We start from the raw sequence: 19,520 nt of genomic DNA, 5'->3' as shown, positions 1-19,520 counted from the left end.
GCACCATTGAAAGCACACGAGTAAGAGTAGTAGTGGCACACGCGTTTAATTAAATTTTCTGTTGAAATTTGCATACACCTCTGGTCTGAATCCTTCCTATGAAGGCCCCCACAGATTGTTTTCCCCCCTAGTGAACGCCAGTACTTGGAGAATCCTTTGTCGAGATTCACGCCCGTTATTTCGTGTTACATCCAAGGAGGATAGAATGGTTGAAACATGTCCGAGAGCGTGGCACCAAGGGAAAGATGTGTACTGTTGGAAGAATGGACGCGCTCATCTAATTAAGTAAATTCGTTGTGCATCCAAGGGGACATGTATAATTGAGAGGAGAATCATGGGGAGACGAGTGAAAACCACAGTTTTTTCAAATACAGTTTTTTATTCGACTCGATCAAAAACTACGACAACAATAGTCGGTAGATATGTATATGCGAAATTATTCATTCAATCGTCAGTGTAATTGTTTGGTAATTTTTTCAAGACATCCACTTCGGTAGAATTCAGAAGCTAGTTGTCATGCTTTTATATGCTTTACACGAAATTGGTAATTATGGCTATGAAATTAATGAACAAAACTATCAATAAGACAATGATCAAATATTGCACGTGACCCGAATATTCAACAACACAAATATACTATGAAAACGTAAAATGAAACATTCTGCTTTTGTCTGTTTTTTGGTATCTGCTTCCCCGGATATTCTATATTTACAATCTTTTTTTTTTATTTACATACTTCAGTCTCACTCTCATGATTAAATCTCACTGTTCATGCCTTCCTTCGTCTCATCAGTAAATACTCAGAGTTTATTGTTCAATAGTGATTTCGTTGACGACCGGGGGGCACAACCAATTAAATCAATGGTACCACTAAGATCGCCTCTGAACTTTTAAAGCGCTGAAATTCATCTCACGCCCTACGTATTACAAGGTTTAATGCCCAAGTGTTGTTTTTCATCGACTTTGTTACCTCAAAGTTTATGAAATTTACATTGATGAGAGTCAATGAATGCTCCCAAATTAAATAACACCGTAATTTCACAAGCACCAATGTTCACACTATTTTACCAATTTTCAGTACGGTCTCCATACATTATTATCCGGTCTAACTTCCTCTTGTCTAACACTGCAACTCTCAGCGACGGCCGTTTGCTCGGGACTCTCAGAATTCTGAAACTGATTACCGTAGATCTGAGAGTAGAGGATACTTGGTAGAACACCCGGTGTTGGAAAGTAATTGTAGTTTTGACCAAAACCCTCCTCATGAACTGGACTGTCAGTTGTGTTGGAATCGGTTGACAGAGATCTTGGTGATACGTACTCTTGGTATCTTTGACTCGCTGTGCCGGACATTAGTGAAGACAGTGGATCAAGGGGATCAGTTTGGCCAGGAGTTGTAGTGTCTGGAACCACTGAAAATCATTGTCGTCAAGAACCATGAAAACTGTGTAATTTCGCTGATGATCGACGAAGTAATGATAGCTTACACGATGAGACTGCTGAAAAAGCATCTTGTTGCGGTGCTCGACTGCTGTTGGCAGACGCCACAGTAGTTCCTGCCGTGGAATCTGGCGCTGTCGGCGTATTCATTCCCGTCGAACTGGCGAAAGACGCCAAGGTAGACGTTGGCGGTGGTGGTGGAGGCGGTGGCGGTGGCGGTGGTGGAAATGGCGCTTGAGCAGCGCACGATGATAATGGACCGGGCAAGTAGCCAGCGTAGCCCGCTGTACTGCCGTAACCCCAGGAGTTGCCAGCTGTCAATCCAAACTGAGACATGTCTAGACATACAGAGAAATCATAATATTGAATGTGTCATTGACATACGACAAGTGGACAGGTACTCAAAGCTCTTTGTGATCTTGATGAGTGTCTATCATCTGCGCTTCTGCTTTTTGGTCTTCATATTGACAACCTATTTTTGCGGGTAGCCCCAGGCCGGGAATGGATTTTCCAGCGCGTAAAAGGAAGGTCACAAGGCTGGCGGCTGGGGGCAGGGGGAGGAGGGGGGCACTGACTGGACATTTTGGAGGGTGAGGGAAGAAGGGAATGAAAACGACGGGGGTGTTTGGGGGGCAGGGGTTTTAACGGAGTAGGGGAGTTACGAGATCAAAGGGTTGGATGTCCCCGCGCGTCGGCATTGCTACGGCCAACTCAAATAACCAGAGCTCGCCTCGATGAACGCTACTGGCCCGTCCCGGCTAGTCTAACCCTAAATACTGTAACCCAGGCTACTGCTTCGCTATTCACTCTATCTGCAATACATTAATTTCGTATAATTATTCTGTTCGCTACAGAATGTGTCCAGCATTATTGCGAGAATTGGCTTGTCCCTGATGACTTCGGCAATAGGGAGCTTGCATGGAGCTTCTTTCTCTATTCACACATTCCTCGTGACATGTGGATAGCTGAACGGCGGAAATCGTGGAGAAATATTGCCTAGATGTCTTGTGATAATTTATGGAACATCAGGCGTTTTCGAGGCCAATTTTTCGGGCATGACGTCACGAAGACGGTCGGGTAACGCTTTATTGGGCGAAAAAGAAGGGAGTGGGGAGTTGTTGTCCTCCATTGGCCGAGGCGCAACTCAAGATTGGGTTAGGACGGCTCGGGCTATTCTGTCATTGGTCCAGCGCTCGACCGTTTGTGTGACGTCAATTCATTAATTAATTATTATTTAATGAGCAATATTTCAAACGTTTGTGAATGGAAAATGAATTATTCAGGTGCCAAACTTGAGATTAGAAAATTGAAAAAAATTCATGCCAGTTCCCTGTTCTACGACATCAGAACTTTTTATTGTTTTAGAAAAATTTTCAATATTATTCAGTGATGAGGAGAGTTTATCGGGATGGGGATAAATTAAAAGGGAACACTCCGGCGGTTGTAATTCCAATAGATCAGTCGAGAGATTGAGGAGCAACGGAAAAGTCCAACGTCTGACGGACGTAATGAAAAAATCAAATAAATAAACAATGAAAAAATAGATAGTTCCGTGCTGGAACACGGACGAGAGGGAAAAATTATATTAATAAGTGGAATATTCCTGCACACGTTGCGCACACCGTTCACTCTTTCTATCGGAGAATTTTTTCGTACAGAGGAAGAGGAATTATGTATGTGCAGGGCGAGGCATCGGGAGCCATCTCAGGAAATTCATTAAACGATGGCGCGCGGTGGTGGGGAAACGAGCGTGTTTATGTATGGCTCAACTCTGGAATTTTTTTCATTGCAAGCTCATGCTTTTTTTTTACTCAACTCTTTTTTTATTCTGCAGTTGTTTCTGTATTTTTATTTATTTTTATTGTAGGTCTGAGAGCCGAACCCACAGAAATTCGCGTGCGAATTTGGTAGCGCGTGAGAGACTCCAAAGAGGGAAAGAGAGATGCAGAGTAAAGGGGGGAGGGGTAGTCTGGCAAGCCCTTTAATATAATATTTAATCTAGCTTTGAACAGGCTTGCGGTTACAACCAGGGCCAAAAGCCTCTGGGTTGCTCAGCTGAGTTGCTCAGGATTTATACGACAAAAAGAGGAAGATCGAAATACAACGCAAGTTTGATGATTAATGCAATATCATTTGTATCCGTTTAATATCAGGTCGTGGAATAAAAATCTATATCAATTTTATGATTCAGTATCGATAGACAATTTGCTTTCTGATGAGAGGCTTTCTCTACGCGGAAGAAACTAAGCACTTCCTAAATCCCACACGGAGAGAAAAATTCAATAAATTTACAATAAAATTAAAATTAAATTGAATTTTATAAAAAAACGTAAAAATTACGTTTCGAAATGTAATCCGCGAGCGAAGAAAAATTCAATGAAAAGTGTGAGCCGGAACTAAAATTGTACGAATCGCCACGTAAATTCTACGATTTGTTCCGTAAAAATTAACCACCCGTCTGATGACTCACCGCTGTGGGGACAAGTCATTCCGTAATTTTTCCTCAACGATTGAGAAATTTTACGGAATGGAACGTAGAAATAACTCACCAGCTTCATAAAAATTGTTGAACGTTCAAGAATTTTTGGTTTTCGAGGCACAATAAGTCGGCAAGTTTCTGTAAGATTTTACTTCTTCGGGAAAAATTACCTGATAATTTCGTACTTCATTCGGTGATGAACCTGAGAATTCACTGAACGTTTCGGATTTCTTCTCTTCCATTCCTATAAAAATTGCCGAAAAACGATTCCTCATTGCGGATTACGTGAATTGTTCCGTAATTTCTACTGAATATTTCTCTTCGTGCACTTGATACGAGTAGGATTGAATCAAGTCGAGAATTGAGTCATTTTATGAAAATATATAGTGTTATTGTTCGTCGTAAATTCAGTGAATGAAGGAGTGATTGGCTTTGCGGTCATTAAATAAAACATCAAATAATTATAGTTGATGTGAAATTTTGTCGACGTCTGGACGAATCAAGCATCACTTCGACTTGACATTTTTCTTTCTCAAATAAGTCCCTTTTTCTCTCACAACCAGCCCAATATCCGGATTGATTGAAACACTACTTGAATCTATTAAAATAATAATCAAGTCGAGAACTACTTGACTCATTACTTTTGGGTGAAAGTATCACAATTGATCAGTCTCTATTCTCATAATTTGAAGCATTACGTAAGATGTTTTGGTCTACTCACTCTGACAGTTTCCTGGCATCGCGTGTCTGAATGACGACAGTGGATCCCTCGGTTGTAGTGGATTCGGCAGTGGTTGGAGTGGATTCGGTAGTGGTTGAAGTGAATCGACCAGAGGTGATGCAAAGAACGGTGTACCCCGCTGTGACGCAAAAGCGAATGCGTGGAACTGTTGCTGATGCCCTAGAAATGATAGCACTGCCATCAACCGTGCGCCTGTTCGCTGGACCCACTCAAGTCGGTTCCAAATACACTCGCATAATCACATACAACGCCCACACATCAACGTTTGTTTCTAAAAATTTCTGACTAGCTGAGTTTTCGAAAAATATCTTCAAATCTGAGGAAGACAGCGAGATTTTTGTAACAAACTTGTTTGCACAGATAGACTGATTCATTTATTCCAAACGAGATTCGTTAACTATTAACGAACGGTAGTGTTGAATGTGACCAAATGAATATTCGTTAATAGTTAACGAATAGTTCACTTGAAAAGTGAAAATCAAGTCGAGCAAGGCTCCTCAAATGTGCATTTGGTAACTATTAAAGAATGAACATTTTGTGAGACCGAATCGACCCTCGTCTCCAACGAAATGCATTCGTTAACAATAACTATTGTACCAAAAATTTTGCTGTCTGCCGTAGATTTCAAGATGTTCATTGAACACCGACGAATACACTGCGAAATCTAATGTCTGAATTTCAGACACTTTTCAAACACTTTTGGGACGATTTTGTAGACACTGTTGAGATATTAAAATGTGTCTGAATCAATGGAGGTATTTCAATTTCAGACAACATGATGTCTGAAATTAAGATACAGACATCAGTTTCAGACACAAGCGGTGTTTGAAATTTTCAGACAGTTAGATTTTCAGACACTTTTAAAGATTCAGACGTTTTTTGCCATCTGCCATCTTAAATTCAGATGGTTGTCAGACACCTAGTTTTTGCAGTGCGATGAGTCAACTTTTCAGACATGAGAAATATCCTAAAAATTAATGTTTGAATGGACTTTGTCGTCTGAATCAGGTGAGATATCTTAATAGTGAAATGTTTGAATCGCTCATAAATAACTGAACTTCAGACACAGAAAATATCTGAAAATAAATACCTGAAATGTGTCAGACAAAAAATGTCTGCCATTATTTTCAGACAGAAACGGTGGTTGAAATTTTCAGACAGATTTTCAGACACTTTCGAAAATTCAGACGTCTGTTACCATCTGACATCTTAAATTCAGATAACTGTCAGACACCTGGTTTTTGCAGTGCGATGAGTCAACTTTTCAGACATGAGAAATATCTTAAAAATTAATGTTTGAATGGACTTTGTCGTCTGAATCAGGTGAGATATCTTAATAGTGAAATGTTTGAATCGCTCATAAATAACTGAACTTCAGACACAGAAAATATCTGAAAATAAATACCTGAAATGTGTCAGACAAAAAATGTCTGCCATTATTTTCAGACAGAAACGGTGGTTGAAATTTGCAGACAGATTTTCAGACACTTTCGAAAATTCAGACGTCTGTTACCATCTGACATCTTAAATTCAGATAGCTGTCAGACACCTGGTTTTTGTAGTGTAGTCAAAATCGACTTGAACCGTTGTAGCGCTTCGCTCCCGAATTCAATTGTAATCCAGCTGTACCCTCGGAATCTTCGGAGCAGGACACAATTTTAATTGACACTCGGTAGAGTACCCCTCAGGGGAGAGTTAGAAAACCATTGAGCGACCGGAGATCGCCGATACATTTTATTTCCCTGCTTCGTTTGCCCCCGATGTCGGCAACCCAATTAAAGATGTCCCAGCAGGCGCCCAGTGAGAGTCAGAGGTACACTAGTGTCCACTGAGTCTACTCTACACTCGTGTCGATTTTGTCCCAAAGTGAGACAGAGACAATACGATGGCCGGAGTCAACCCATACCTCTACCGAATTTCGCTTGATTCTGACGCGACTAGTAGCGAGAACTGTTGAAGGCACTGGAGACCGGTTTTGAAACCCCACCGCCCTGGGTATAGCACCAACTCGACGAGGGAGAAATTTCAACTAGTGTGAGGAGCACACTGGAGGAGTTGGGGGGCGGGAGGGAGTGGAGGAACCACTAGGACCATCCGACGTCCTCGATAATCCAATCGAAGCCCTAATTCTAACTGCCCTCCCCCAAAATTCCCGCTAGTTTGCTGAATAGGTACGCTTCAACGGAGAGACACACAATGGCCCGACGTACGGAATACTGGCGCGAGAAACGTCGGCTGATGGCTAACGAGATACAGTTTAACGACGGGGAGGATTGAGGTGGAGAACCTCCGTTGATCCGGAAGTAGATGTGTTTGAGACCAGGGATGGCCAATAATATTGGATTTTGACAATATGAAGAAAGATTATCTCCTCATATTGTTCAAAGTTTAACTGTATTTAACAAATTTAAAATATTGTAAAATTTAATGAGGAAATTTGGCAATTGATGGTGAATAAAATATTTGATAATATTGAAATGTAATTTTTAGTTAAGCTAATTCTTAATTTAGGTACTTGATTTTTCGATTATCCAAATAATCGGCAATCTTTTTACCTAAATTATTGGTTATCATAGAATATTGTATATTATAATATTATATATTATTATAATACAATATCTAATTATATATATATAAAAACAAAAAAATTATATATTTTTCGTTAGCAATTATATATATATATTATTATTATAATATTAATATCAATTTATTTTATTTAATTTCATTTAATTTCGAACACTAAATGAAGAGGAATTATATTAAAGATCAATCAAAAATGGGTTTTTATGATCTGACTTTAACGAGAAGAAATGAAAAAACACAAAAAAACGTGGGCGGGAAGAACTTGAAAAAAAACATTTTTCAATGTCTCCGGAAAGTTTTAAAATCGATATATTTATTCGAATAATGGAGGAATACCCATCAATTGGATTTCCATCCTCGTCTTTTGATAGAATGAATAGAATAAATGACGGAAATTGAGAATCGGAGATTAAAAATTTTATCGGATTATTGTTATATAACAATAATACTAATAATTCAGTAGTGAAGCGGTAAACCGAGTTAAGTCGATTTTGACTATTAGCTAGTTTTTGCTGAATATCTCGGAATCTAAGAGAGATAGCAAAATTTTTCTCATGACTTTTTTTATAACGCTCTTCTAGATTCCGAGCTATTCGTCAAAAACTAGCCAATAGTAAAAATCGACTTAACCCGGTTTACCGCTTCGCTACTGAATTATATATTATAATATTATGTAATAGAATATAGTTATAATAGAATATTTCAAAATTTGATGTTAAAAATTGACAACTTCACAATTAAACGGTAATAATGATTAATGAATATGCCTATCCCTGTTTGAGATGCATCAATGCATGATATCCTTCATCCTACGAGTGACATATGGATCCAAATATTAGCACGGTTTCAGTTCACCCCACTGCCGAAACATCGATCCACGTGATTGTGATTTGTAAGAGGCTTGTGGGAGCTTCTCCAAGATTTCTCAACTCACAAAGCCCCGTTGTTGCGACTCTAAAAGCTAACTTCATAAGTTGTCTATCGATTTTATCGAGGACCCCTTAACAACCCGGCGCGAAGATACCCCAGGGAATTAGACCAGCTGTCAACGACAGATTCCTCATTTTCTCGGACAGGGTCGCGTGTTGGTGTTGGATAACTTGTTGTTCCTCCGTCCTTGTCAATAGTCCCATATATCTTATCCCAAATTTCTCATCCAGCTGTAGCTGCATAGAAAGCACTTCTCCAAAGAACTGTTCTTAATCGGATCCGCAAGTGTACAGGGTACATGGGTTTTCGAAGGGGGTTGAAATGCTTCTCAATCAATTTCCTCGGACTGCGCGGGCTGGCGGTTGCTTTCCCCGGTGCAAGGAGCGAGACTGATTCTACAGGATAGAGAAAGAACGACGAAGGGGAAATGGCCACTAGGACCGAGGGTTGAATGTGTAATGAATTGCTTGTTTAATTAATTACAACCCTTTCGCGCTCTGGTGAGGGGTTGGCCTTCGGAGGCACAGTCCTCGGGCCAAGACTCATTTATCCTCGTGTCAAACCGCGTCCACGTAAGCACCACCCGCAAGAGTCTCCGGAGAGGTTTACAGGACTTCCTTGTCAAATGGAAACAGTATTATTCCTGGGGAGCGAACAGATCTTCGAGGCTCCATTTCGATGGATTCCAGCGGGACCCAATCTGACAAATTCAGATCGTCAATAACGATGAGGAGGCTGAGAAGGGGGACCACCCGGAGCAACTTATTGTATACAGCTACTACAGCTTTCTGTTTATGATGAAGGCCTGCAACATCGCCACCATCAAAGGAACTATTTTGAGGTTGAATAGGTCTTGTCTTAAATGCCTGAGACAATTCGAAGTCAAGACAGCGTTCGTCACTTTGTTGGTGATGTTCTCCTAGATCGTGGGTGGTCGGCAGTCACCACCAACTGATGTTCAACGGCGGATATTCATCGCGAGAGAAGAATATAGAACACGCGTAGCATATTAAACTATTTTTAGACGCATCTCTCAGCATATCCCGATGAGTCTAGTCTACTCAGGATACATCATCGCTTCTAAAGGCTTTCATGTTCAATCATGGGTTCATGATTCCATATATAGACTTTATTGCAGGTTCCACATAATACATGAGCGAAGAGGCCTTCGAAGTACTGGTGATAATTCAAGGGTACTAAGTTTCGTACAAACTAGACAGCGCGTTAACCCCCCCTCTAAGGTCTTGCACAGTGGCAACTACCGACGACAACCGCTAGGCGAGAATAACCAACTCCTTGGGGGTAATTGTATGTCCCAAAAGGTCCATGAGACATACGAGACTGGAGGAATAGAGTGTGGGCGGTAAAGGCTGGCTAAGTTTGGTAAGGCGGTCGCTAACAACGTGCCATATCCAAGGTGGGTGCTCGTGCACCCGCAATCCTTTATCAGCGTTATGCTCTCAACTACCACCTTTCAACGACCTACCGTACTGAAGTTATAAATAAGGGCAATTCAGCGCACAGAAACTTGGACAGTTTGGGAAGGTGGGTGTACCACATGAGATCTTTCAAAAGTTTAACATTGTCATTACAGAATTCAGGAACTTTGGATATTCAATATCTAAATGACGATGATGGAGGTTTTTCGCGAATTGTCTGCGCACAACTTTATCTGTATTCAATTATTTCCGACGCGATTTGTGAGACTTTCGAGGGATTCGACTTGGTATTAGCAGGACTGAATCGACTTATCGTGAATTTTAAAATTTTCCCTGAATTTTCCAGATTTTTCAGAATTTTTCCGAAATAACTGAACTTAAAAATCGAGCATTTCATTGATTTTCAGATCATTCGAACAGATACTCAAGGGAATATTTGATTTTTCAATGACAAGATATCCTGAAATTTCAGTGGAAATTAAACACGACCAAAATTTCCGGGATTTGACACGGAAAACTCAGACCAAAATTTCTAACACTGCAGTCACACTCCTCGAAATAGTTATGATAATGTACCCTCTCAATAACTTCACCCCACTAACTTACAAATAAACGTTGACAAGTAGTAATGATAATAATGCTTACAGTGATACTCACTGGTCTTGGATCTCGGCTCCCGTGGCCCATCCACAGTAACTTTGATGGCCTTAGTATACGTTGCCACTTGAGGGGGAGACGTCGAAACGGTTATCGTCAGTGTGAAGCTCTTTCCTGTTGACAAAAGCCCACGATGAATAACAAACACATCATAATTGAATTACCGATTGTTTTTTTTTCACATATTAAACGAGGTTTAAAATTGAAAATAGAACCAGTACTTCCATTAAACCTTTTCTGGGTAAATATGCATTGTTGGGGGAAGTTTACAAACCATGTTATCTGCTCAAACTCCCAGATAACTGAATTAAGTTGCAGTAATGTATCGAGTGGACACAGCATACACCTATGGAAACACGTATGGTTGTGATGCTTGAATATGGGTGGACAGAAACGAAATATTTATGCAAAAAAAAACTCTTCGTTCGCTTAACTCCTGGGTCAATGGATTGACGAACCAATGAGAGGGGGAAAGGGGAATTCTAGTGAATCAGGGTGTAGAATGAAGCGATACCAAAATACACGCCATGGAGGGGAACCGCAATTTTGTCCGTTCTCCACTTAAAAAAAAAAACGCGTCCGCATTCACTGTTTTTTCCTCACGCTACTGCAATCAACGAGCGTGAAAACGAAACAATTTTTCTGGTCGAGGAGGAGGGGGGGGGGGATATCTGTTAACCTGAACGAATTAAATCATTTGTATTGAAGACTGCAGACAGACGTCTTTCATTAGTGAAACAAAAAAGATTATTCCAAAAATCAGAATATGGCGTGAGCCCGAGGGGCCACTCTGTGATGAAACCAATCTGAAATCACGCTGAAGTCTTGAAATCATTGCAAAGTCATTTGAAATCAGTAGCGAAGTGGTAAAAGGAGATAAGTCAATTTTGACTATTGACCAGTTTTCAATCAATATCTCGGAATCTAAGAGAGATAGCGAAATTTTCGTGAGTACATTTGTTATAGCACTCAATCGGCTCCACAAAAAAGTTTATAACAAAAATTTGGCCTTCTCCCATAGATTCCGAGATATTGATTGAAAACTGGTCAATCGTCAAAATTGACTTATCTCCTTTTACCACTCCGCTACTGAAATCTACAAAATCAATCGAAACTCATGTCCGTGATAATTAAAAAATATCAGTGTTCGAAAAAATCGGTAACTCGAAGCTCCATGAGAGCATTTTGATGAGGTTAAAAAATATTTCACTTCCTCTCATTTATTGAACTTTATTGAATTGTGATGTCAATGACTTCTTCGCCCCTGAAATCACTGATTTTTAATTTATGAAATCATTCAAAGTCAATTGGAATCATGAAATCATGTCGCGATCCACTTAAAGTCATCGATTTCATTTCTTCCCGAAATCACTGAAATCAACCCCGAAATCACGTGGAGTCGACTTCATTTCGAAGTCATAGTATCGCTCAATCAGGGAGTGAGTAGCCCCTCGCATGAACAAATTTCTTTCTCCCTCGAAGTCAAAAATTAATTTCAAAAGCTTGAATGCATTGTGGGGGTGGCCCGTGCATCTGCCATGTAATACGATTATAACTCGGAAATGGCTCGAACTGAAAGTTTCAACTTTTGCTCACATGTTGCAACTATCACTGATTATATTTTACCCATGCAGAATTCAAACCACGCAATAGCTATGTCAGAGCGGACTAAACTGTTTCTGAAAGTTCCCAAAAAATGCAAATTTAGTGCTTCCAAAGTATTCATTTGTTGGAAAAATTCTCCAATTTATCCCCGAAATTTTCACATTTCATTTTTGCCTTTGCAAATGAACTCATTCCGCCTCCATAGAACCCTCTGACTCCATAAAACCCAGTTTCAATCCACAATTCCAGCCTTCGAGTCGAGCAGCGAAATCGCCGCATGTCAGGCACCCCGGGAAAGGAAGTTACAACAGAGAAAAAAAATTAGAAAGAAATTAACAGACCAGCTGGAGAGAAACGAAAGGCAAACGAGTGTGGGTTGAGCGAGAACCAATCGTATACAGTAGGTGTTTAAAAACGTCTAGTCTGGAAAGGGCAGTGTAAAACATTAGAGGGGGTAGGCTTCTAATGGTTTTAGTGACTGGCACCGAGGGTGATACCCCCTGACATGTTGCGTACCTTGTATTCCCACCCAGACTGATTTTCCAACACACTGAAGTTCAGCTGGAAGTGTAGGAGCAGCGGTAATGGATAGGTGAAGTGACGTGAGTTGGAAGACAGAGGGAAAAAAAATGTGCGAGTGAGAAAGCCCGACGGAATCAGACTTATTGGTGTAGCGTGACTCGTCTCTGGTACATCTAAGGGTAAGTTATCACCGGGAACGAGAAACTCGCGTGGCGAACCGCCCTGTGGCCACCCTTGACACTCGCCGATATACCAGACAGACTTCAGGTTAAACTTCTCTTCATCTACTTGATGTTTTCCCCTCATCTCGCCCTAACCTTCTCCATCCACCTTTTTACAACATCCCGACTCATTCGCGGAACGTGTTTATTCAGCCAGATTATCATGGCATTCGTGATGCGAAGCAGATTGACGCAATGAAGAGAATCCACAAGGCGACATGTGGGGATAGATGAAATGATCTGCTTCGTTAAAGGGCTTAGAGAGGGGTCCTGAAACGAGAAATCCCTCCGGGCTAGATCTGGCATCATGATTGAGGAGGAATTATCGTGCAAATCTCGAGGTACGTGCTTGTCAGCTTATTATCAATATCCCAAAGTTATTATCCACTCTAAACTTCCACATATGCTTCAACCCAAAATCCAAATGGAGGGGAGCCATTTTCTTCTGTTTTTGTTTCTGTTTCGTTTCACCTCAATTGGGGGATGAAAGGGGATCGAGAAAACGTTGAAACGCTAGGTGAATTTTCAAGAGAGTGGAGAAATAGATGGGGTAGCAAGTGGCAGTAGTGGAAGTAGGAGATTCACTAGCGCGTCAGTCATTTGTCTGAGATTAGCTCTTCAATTGTTTTCGTGAACGGTCGTGGAATTAACATAAGCTTGGATGAAGGATGTAGTTTAGAGAAGATGTCTCTATAGAGTCTGGGAGTCATGATTATTCTCCGAGTCCTTACAGAATCACTAATGCCCCTCAACCTCCTTAGAATTCCGAACGTTAAATTATCAGCTACTCCTTGGAGATTTGATATTTCATTTGGTTCAGACTACAATGATGATGATCATCTACTCGGGTGATAATGCTGTTTTGGCTTTGTTGAGTGTACCCTGCACCAACTTGAAAGGCATAACTGATCTAATAATGTTAATTAAAATCCTGAAACCTCAATTAATATCGTTCTGTCTGTGCTTGTTGCCTGGCAAGTTGAAGCAAAACCCCTTGGCAAAGCTGCGTAGAGAAGGGACTGAAGGATAATAGATAGAATGAAAGAGGATACGTTTGTGAGAAGTCGGTGGTGGTGCGGACAAATAAAAGCCATTACTCAACCCCTCCTGAGGAGACCCCTCACACCATCAAAAGACATCTCCGTCTACCGAGAATACCTTCCTTGGAATCCTCTCCGAGACGACTTTTCCACAGTTTTCGGTTTGCGGAGGGAGACTCCGTGGTGAGGAAAAATAAGGGTCCGCCTTGAGACATCCATGACCTACCCTTACTACAAGATATTTCTTCGTTCACACCCTCTTATACCCTACTTTCCACCCTCGCACTTCCTTTTACGCTTCTCACCTCCTCCTCGAGGGCGGACGTACTGTCAACTCAACGACCAGAACTTTCCCTGAATTTTATGAATGAAAGTTTTCGTCGTCTGGGGGGGTTGTCTTTGTCTTGGTACACTCTAGTATGAATTCTTGAATGAATATTTGCACTCACCTCTGCCGCTCCTTCCGACGAACCTCAGATCATTGAACTTTGCCACTTGATTCTTCATTAGCGCTGTAGAATTTCTGAGCTCAGCGCAGCAATTCTCGTCATTACCCGCTCTGACAGTCACTAATGTGCCGTCACCAACTTCCCCCAGAGCTACCACTTTGAATGCCACCGGAAGGGTCTTGTTGGATCTCCAATGAGCGGGTAGTACAGTGCAGACTAAGTGCGGTGATCCTGAGGGGCAGAGAAAATCATTTGTCAAATGGTTTTTGTCCTCAGGCCAACGGTCTGGCATTGTTCTCAGCTGAAACCTAGCGCCATTACCTGTCTTAACAAGCTCGCCAGGATGCTCACTGACGAAATCACCGAGTGTTCTCTCCGTCAAGATGTCGGTTGTCATCTTGGTGTAAGCATCAGCGAGCGGTGAGACCCCGGACTCGGGTGAGGCCGCTGTCCCAGGAGCTGATGCTCCAGTCAATTGCATTCTGCCACCTGTTCCGTTACCCTCGATCGTTTCGCTTCCACTTCCAGTTGCTGAATCGGCGGCCGTAACCGCTCGAGCAGTACCACTATTTCCTGTTATTGCTCCAGCACTACCACCAGGCCCATTACAACGGCCGAATATATCCATAGGCAATCAGGGCATCTGGTTAGAGGGGCTCACGGAGTCTCAAGTTCATTGTAATCATCATTTAACGCTCTTCCGACGGCTGATTGATCCTATTCTTGCACCACTTGATTCAAATGTAAGCGATCTCAATCTACGGGAGTAATTTATTGGTGATCTTGTTACGGACGTCCAGAACTTTCATCTTCATTGGGATTGACATTATTAGCAGTTGCTTAGCGAACTGCAAATGAAAATGTCTCCGTGTTATTGACGACAATGACAGCTGTCATTGATAATCGCATCTTTCGGCTCGAATGAAAAAACAGGCCTGTCTCGAACAGCTAAGAACACTGAATTGCCGGACTGGCACTCGTCGCGTGACGTCAACATTCATTCACTAATTTTAGCATACGTCATCTGGCTCGTGACACGCGGCCGTTGGAATAAAGCGAATGAAAGCTCAGCGGCGAATAAAAAGCAAGTGAGTACGGTGGAAATAGGGGAAAAAAGTACCACGCGAGCGGTTGAAGGCTGGTGATGTGTTGGCAGAATGGAATAGGGGGGAAGGAGCGAACGATATTGAATGCATGAGGGTGAGTGAGAGGGTTGGAGTGATGCTGCCGTGGTGGGAGTGGAAAAAAATAGGGGAAAAGAACGTGGGGGTGTACGATCCAAACCCCCACACGGTCTACGCACGGAATACCGCGTGTCAAAGTGGCACGTGGTTGAGCTTTTCGGTATGAACACTTTGTTGCGGAAAGCTTAGCAAAAGGCGTTTGTTTTGTGTCTGGATTTTTATGGTGGTTTAAGACTTACATCTTAAGCACAATTTGCATCATTGAGGAGACTTCTGGGGGTGATGATGCTGGTGATGATGGTCAGATTGATGATGTTGAGACGCTTGACGCAGATAAGTCCAAATTTTTTCGCTGTAACATTTGTGAAATCTTTCTCCACTGTTGCGACGGTTGAGACTCTCACTGCTTAACTTCGCATTCAAATCTCTTTCTCGTCTTTCAGATATTCTCAACTTGGCGATATTCCTTACGAACGATCACAGCTTCTCAACAGCCCTTTCAGCATTCATCACAATCTGAATATCTTCCAATGATTGGATCTACATTCGTGTGAATATCAAGTCCCAGAAATTTACCCTGAAGTCTTAATTCCCGGTCGAACGAACTGTCAGTCACTTTTTTTGTCAACAATCATTCACTTGCGGACTCGTTTACTATAATTCCTACAGTCCGACGAACTTTAGTTTAAATCTGCAAGAACGTTTGTATTTCCATATCACGTCTCCTGTCGTTCATTGGCACTTGACCACACTCTAACACTCAACTAATTCTTCTGATACCTGTCCTGATCACAACACACAACAAGTTCCATTTTAAATCCATGCAGCGGACTCATCAGAACGATTAAACACCAGATGAAAGACCATCTCAAGGATGAAAAGATGATAATCGCTTATGCAAGTCGTCTTCTAGTAGCCGGTTGTATCGTAAGAGTGCCCGATGGGCCACTAACTATAATTTTGGGGCGGTACGTATGAGGCAACAGCCGTTGACGCACTGGTCCATGCCAACACACGCAGCATCCCCCTCTTAACCTATACCCATCTCTTCCATCCTCCTCCAACATCGTCCTGTCTCAACCCCACCACCACCACAGAACCGCACGCTGCTTTCCACCACCCTTTCGGCATCAGCCACCCGATTCCATCTCTCTTCATTCAACGTTCTTTCCTCTCGCTCTGGGCTTTCTATCTTTTACCACCTCACTTCAACCACACAGCTTCATCCACAGGCTTGGCCCCTATGCCTCTCTTCGTTTTACCAATTGGTCACTTTATCCTCCTCACACGCTCATCAGCTCTTGTCGTTTTGTCTTTCCGTAAAACTCCTCTCGTTCGAATCTCTCTCTCTCTCTCCTGTTCGTTCGCCCTCTTGCTTCCTCCTGCGGTGGGTCAGTTACTGACTCTATCCTTCTTTATCAAGGCTATTGTTCACTGTCTCTTTTGCTTGCCGTGTCCGTGTGCATTCGTACTGGTTCAGCTTTTTGTCCTTGTTAACTGGACATACCCCCTTGTTCTACCCTCTTCCGGCCTCGTATACTCTCTTTATATTCAAACCTTCAACCCCTCCCTCATTCTACCCTTCTGCGGGCGCGTGGCCCTAGGGATATTCTCGATCCTTCTCATTCGGTACTACCCTCGCGCAATTGATCGCGAAATCATTTTTCTCCGCTGACGGATTGAGTCCTGTGGCAGATATGCCGTACGATTCTTGAACAATTTCTGGAGAGCCCCGTCACATCGTTCAGCGAGACGATGTCGACTGGAGAACATCCTCTGAGGGAAAATATTTTTTAACATTCAAAGTCTTCATTAATAATTGATGGATTGAAGAATAAATCATCAGTGATGTCGTCGAGATTACACGATAAAATTTTTGAACAGATCATCACGGTCAGAAAAAACATCGAAAGTTTTGGAAGCGTTACGATATATCGGCGATAGAAAAACAGAAAAAAACGAAGAAGTCGAGACCCAGGGAAATTGAGTGCTCAAAAAATCGTGACGAGATGCACCGGTCGAATGTCTTTCGGAATTGCAACGATTCCAAAACTTTTAATGTTTTGTCAGACAGTGATGATCTATCCAAAAAATTTGTCGTGTTGTCACGGCATCATTATAAATCATCGCAAAAAATGTTCGTCATCTCATTCGGAGAATTTCTTCATCAAAATACCTTTCTACAAACTATTTCCACTCAGTTATCTATCAAATTAAAAACCGATTGCAGGGAAAAATCTACCCAGAGAGCAAACACAAACGGATAAAGTTTTTGCCAACGATCGAGTGAAAATCCAATAAAGATACAAATATACATTGTCCAACGGTATAGCTTGGTGCGGGGAAATCCGGCGTGACAAACAGCGAAACGTTGGAATCCTCCCGCGTATGTTCACCTACCGTTACTCTACCCATCGTCGTATTGACAAACGACCTAACGCTTCGTCCCCGCGTATGTGGACCCGTTTGTTTCCCCCTTCCTCTACACCCTGCCCCCTTGTCTACCTAACCACCCGGCCGCCCCCCCGGACCCCCTCTCCGGGATTCGACGAGATTCGAATTATCTCTGTTGGAACCTTGTCAATGCAAATGCCGTACCTACATTCAATTACTGCTCGTCACGCTTCGATCAACGCACCGTACCCACTTCTCCGGCTAAACCCCTTTCTAATGAACATTCGGTTTCTTAAATTTGGAGGTGATGTGGTAGTACTTACCGAGTGATTGAGGGGATTCCTCAGGGAATTTGGTCAGAGTCTGCGCGGTTGCTGGGCAATCATAGACTGAGGGAAAACGACAAAGTTCTCAAACTTGTGCCGAGAAAATAGGTTTTTGAAAATTATCAAAAAAGGATTTTTTTGGGCCGAACATGCAGAGAGTGCGCCGGAATGAAAAATTTTTGTCGCTAAAATAGATTTAGTAATTCAAAAAAATTGCATTCTCTGTACATGCAGGAAATGTCATTTCCAGAACTACTTCGTTATTCGATACTCCCATACGTATTTTGCTCCCGAATAATCTTTGTTTTATGCGAAACAAGGGATAGTAGTTTTTCGTTTCGGCTGTCTAATAATCGCAGACAAGAAATGAACCATTAAATGAAACAATAACAGTGATATGATAGCAATCTTGTAACTTGGGGATAAAATATTTGTTGATAAATTTTCCTCTGTATGAGATATTTTGATCCTGAAAAGGAACCGTCTGGTGTGAATTATCCGCCTCTTGAGCCAAATATTTCGTTGCCGTCGAAAGCAGAACAATTATTCATATTTGAGACTTTCAAATTCGAATCAAATAAATTTTTTTTTTGCAATTTTCAAGTAGCAATTTTGCTGGCCCAAACAGAACTTGTTTGACAACGTGATTGTTTTTCTCTCAGTGCAGATGGGAGCATGCTGATGGCCTGTCGAATGAAAGGAGTATTGATGAGGGGGATCGGTTGAAATCAATGGAAATATTTTTCGCTCAAATAACTTCGCATCGATGACTCCTGAAGGGAGCTAGGCAAAATTGAAAATTGAAAACCCCCGACGAAAAAGTTGTCAATTGACTTATTTAAAAAAACTGAAACTCCAAAAAACTGAAAATTCTTGAACGTTCAACATCTTTTATGAAGCTGGTGAGTTATTTCTACGTTCCGTTCCGTAAAATTTCTCACTCGTTGGGGAAAAATTACGGAACGACTTGTTCCCACAGCGGTGAGTCATCAGACTGGTTAATTTTTACGGAACAAATCGTAGAATTTACGTGGCGATTCGTACAATTTCACTTCCGACTCACTTTTCAATGAATTTTACTTCGCTCGCGGATTACGTTTCGCAACGTAATTTTTACGTTTTTTTTTCTGGTAATTTTTATTTAATTCTTCTCTCCGTGTGAATAATATTGAATCTCCACCGCTGAACAGCACACAGCACAGCCCAAACACAGCAGCATTTCAGAAATCAGTCCCCCGCCAAGAAGTTAACGCCCCCGCCGCAATCAGTTCGAAAAATCCGCGAAAAAAACTACTACCGTGCGTGCACGTAGCAGCCGAGCGTCACTGATAAGCCTCATTCAGAAAAATCGGTGTCAAAATTTCGCAGGCGACAAACGGTGGGAGCACAAGTGGGACGACTAAAAAAACAACTACCCCGGGTTTACCCGTACAATGCCGTTAAAAGTGGCAACAATAATGTACCGAGTGAAAGAGCCCACCGGTACTACGATTTTCACCCTCCCCCCCC

At 41.9% G+C, this 19,520-nt stretch overlaps 1 protein-coding gene across 1 annotated transcript; it reads right to left on the bottom strand.

The window, feature by feature from the left end:
* Positions 1–427: 427 nt before the first annotated feature.
* Positions 428–15,662, bottom strand: LOC107039617 (runt-related transcription factor 1). Its single transcript, XM_015259333.1, has 7 exons — positions 15,531–15,662; positions 14,429–14,955; positions 14,108–14,338; positions 10,259–10,384; positions 4,641–4,820; positions 1,488–1,778; positions 428–1,412 (listed from the first exon to the last, which is right to left on the bottom strand). The coding sequence occupies exons 2-7, from the start codon at positions 14,733–14,735 to the stop codon at positions 1,075–1,077; spliced, it is 1,473 nt and encodes a 490-aa protein (XP_015114819.1). The 5' UTR covers positions 14,736–14,955; positions 15,531–15,662; the 3' UTR covers positions 428–1,074.
* Positions 15,663–19,520: the final 3,858 nt, after the last annotated feature.

The sequence above is a fragment of the Diachasma alloeum genome, unplaced genomic scaffold (assembly GCF_001412515.2).
Source record: "Diachasma alloeum isolate Michigan unplaced genomic scaffold, Dall2.0 Dall_scaffold_00302, whole genome shotgun sequence".
NCBI lineage: Eukaryota > Metazoa > Arthropoda > Insecta > Hymenoptera > Braconidae > Diachasma > Diachasma alloeum.
Note: the sequence above shows the minus strand (reverse complement) of the source record. Positions and strands in the feature narration are given on the sequence as shown.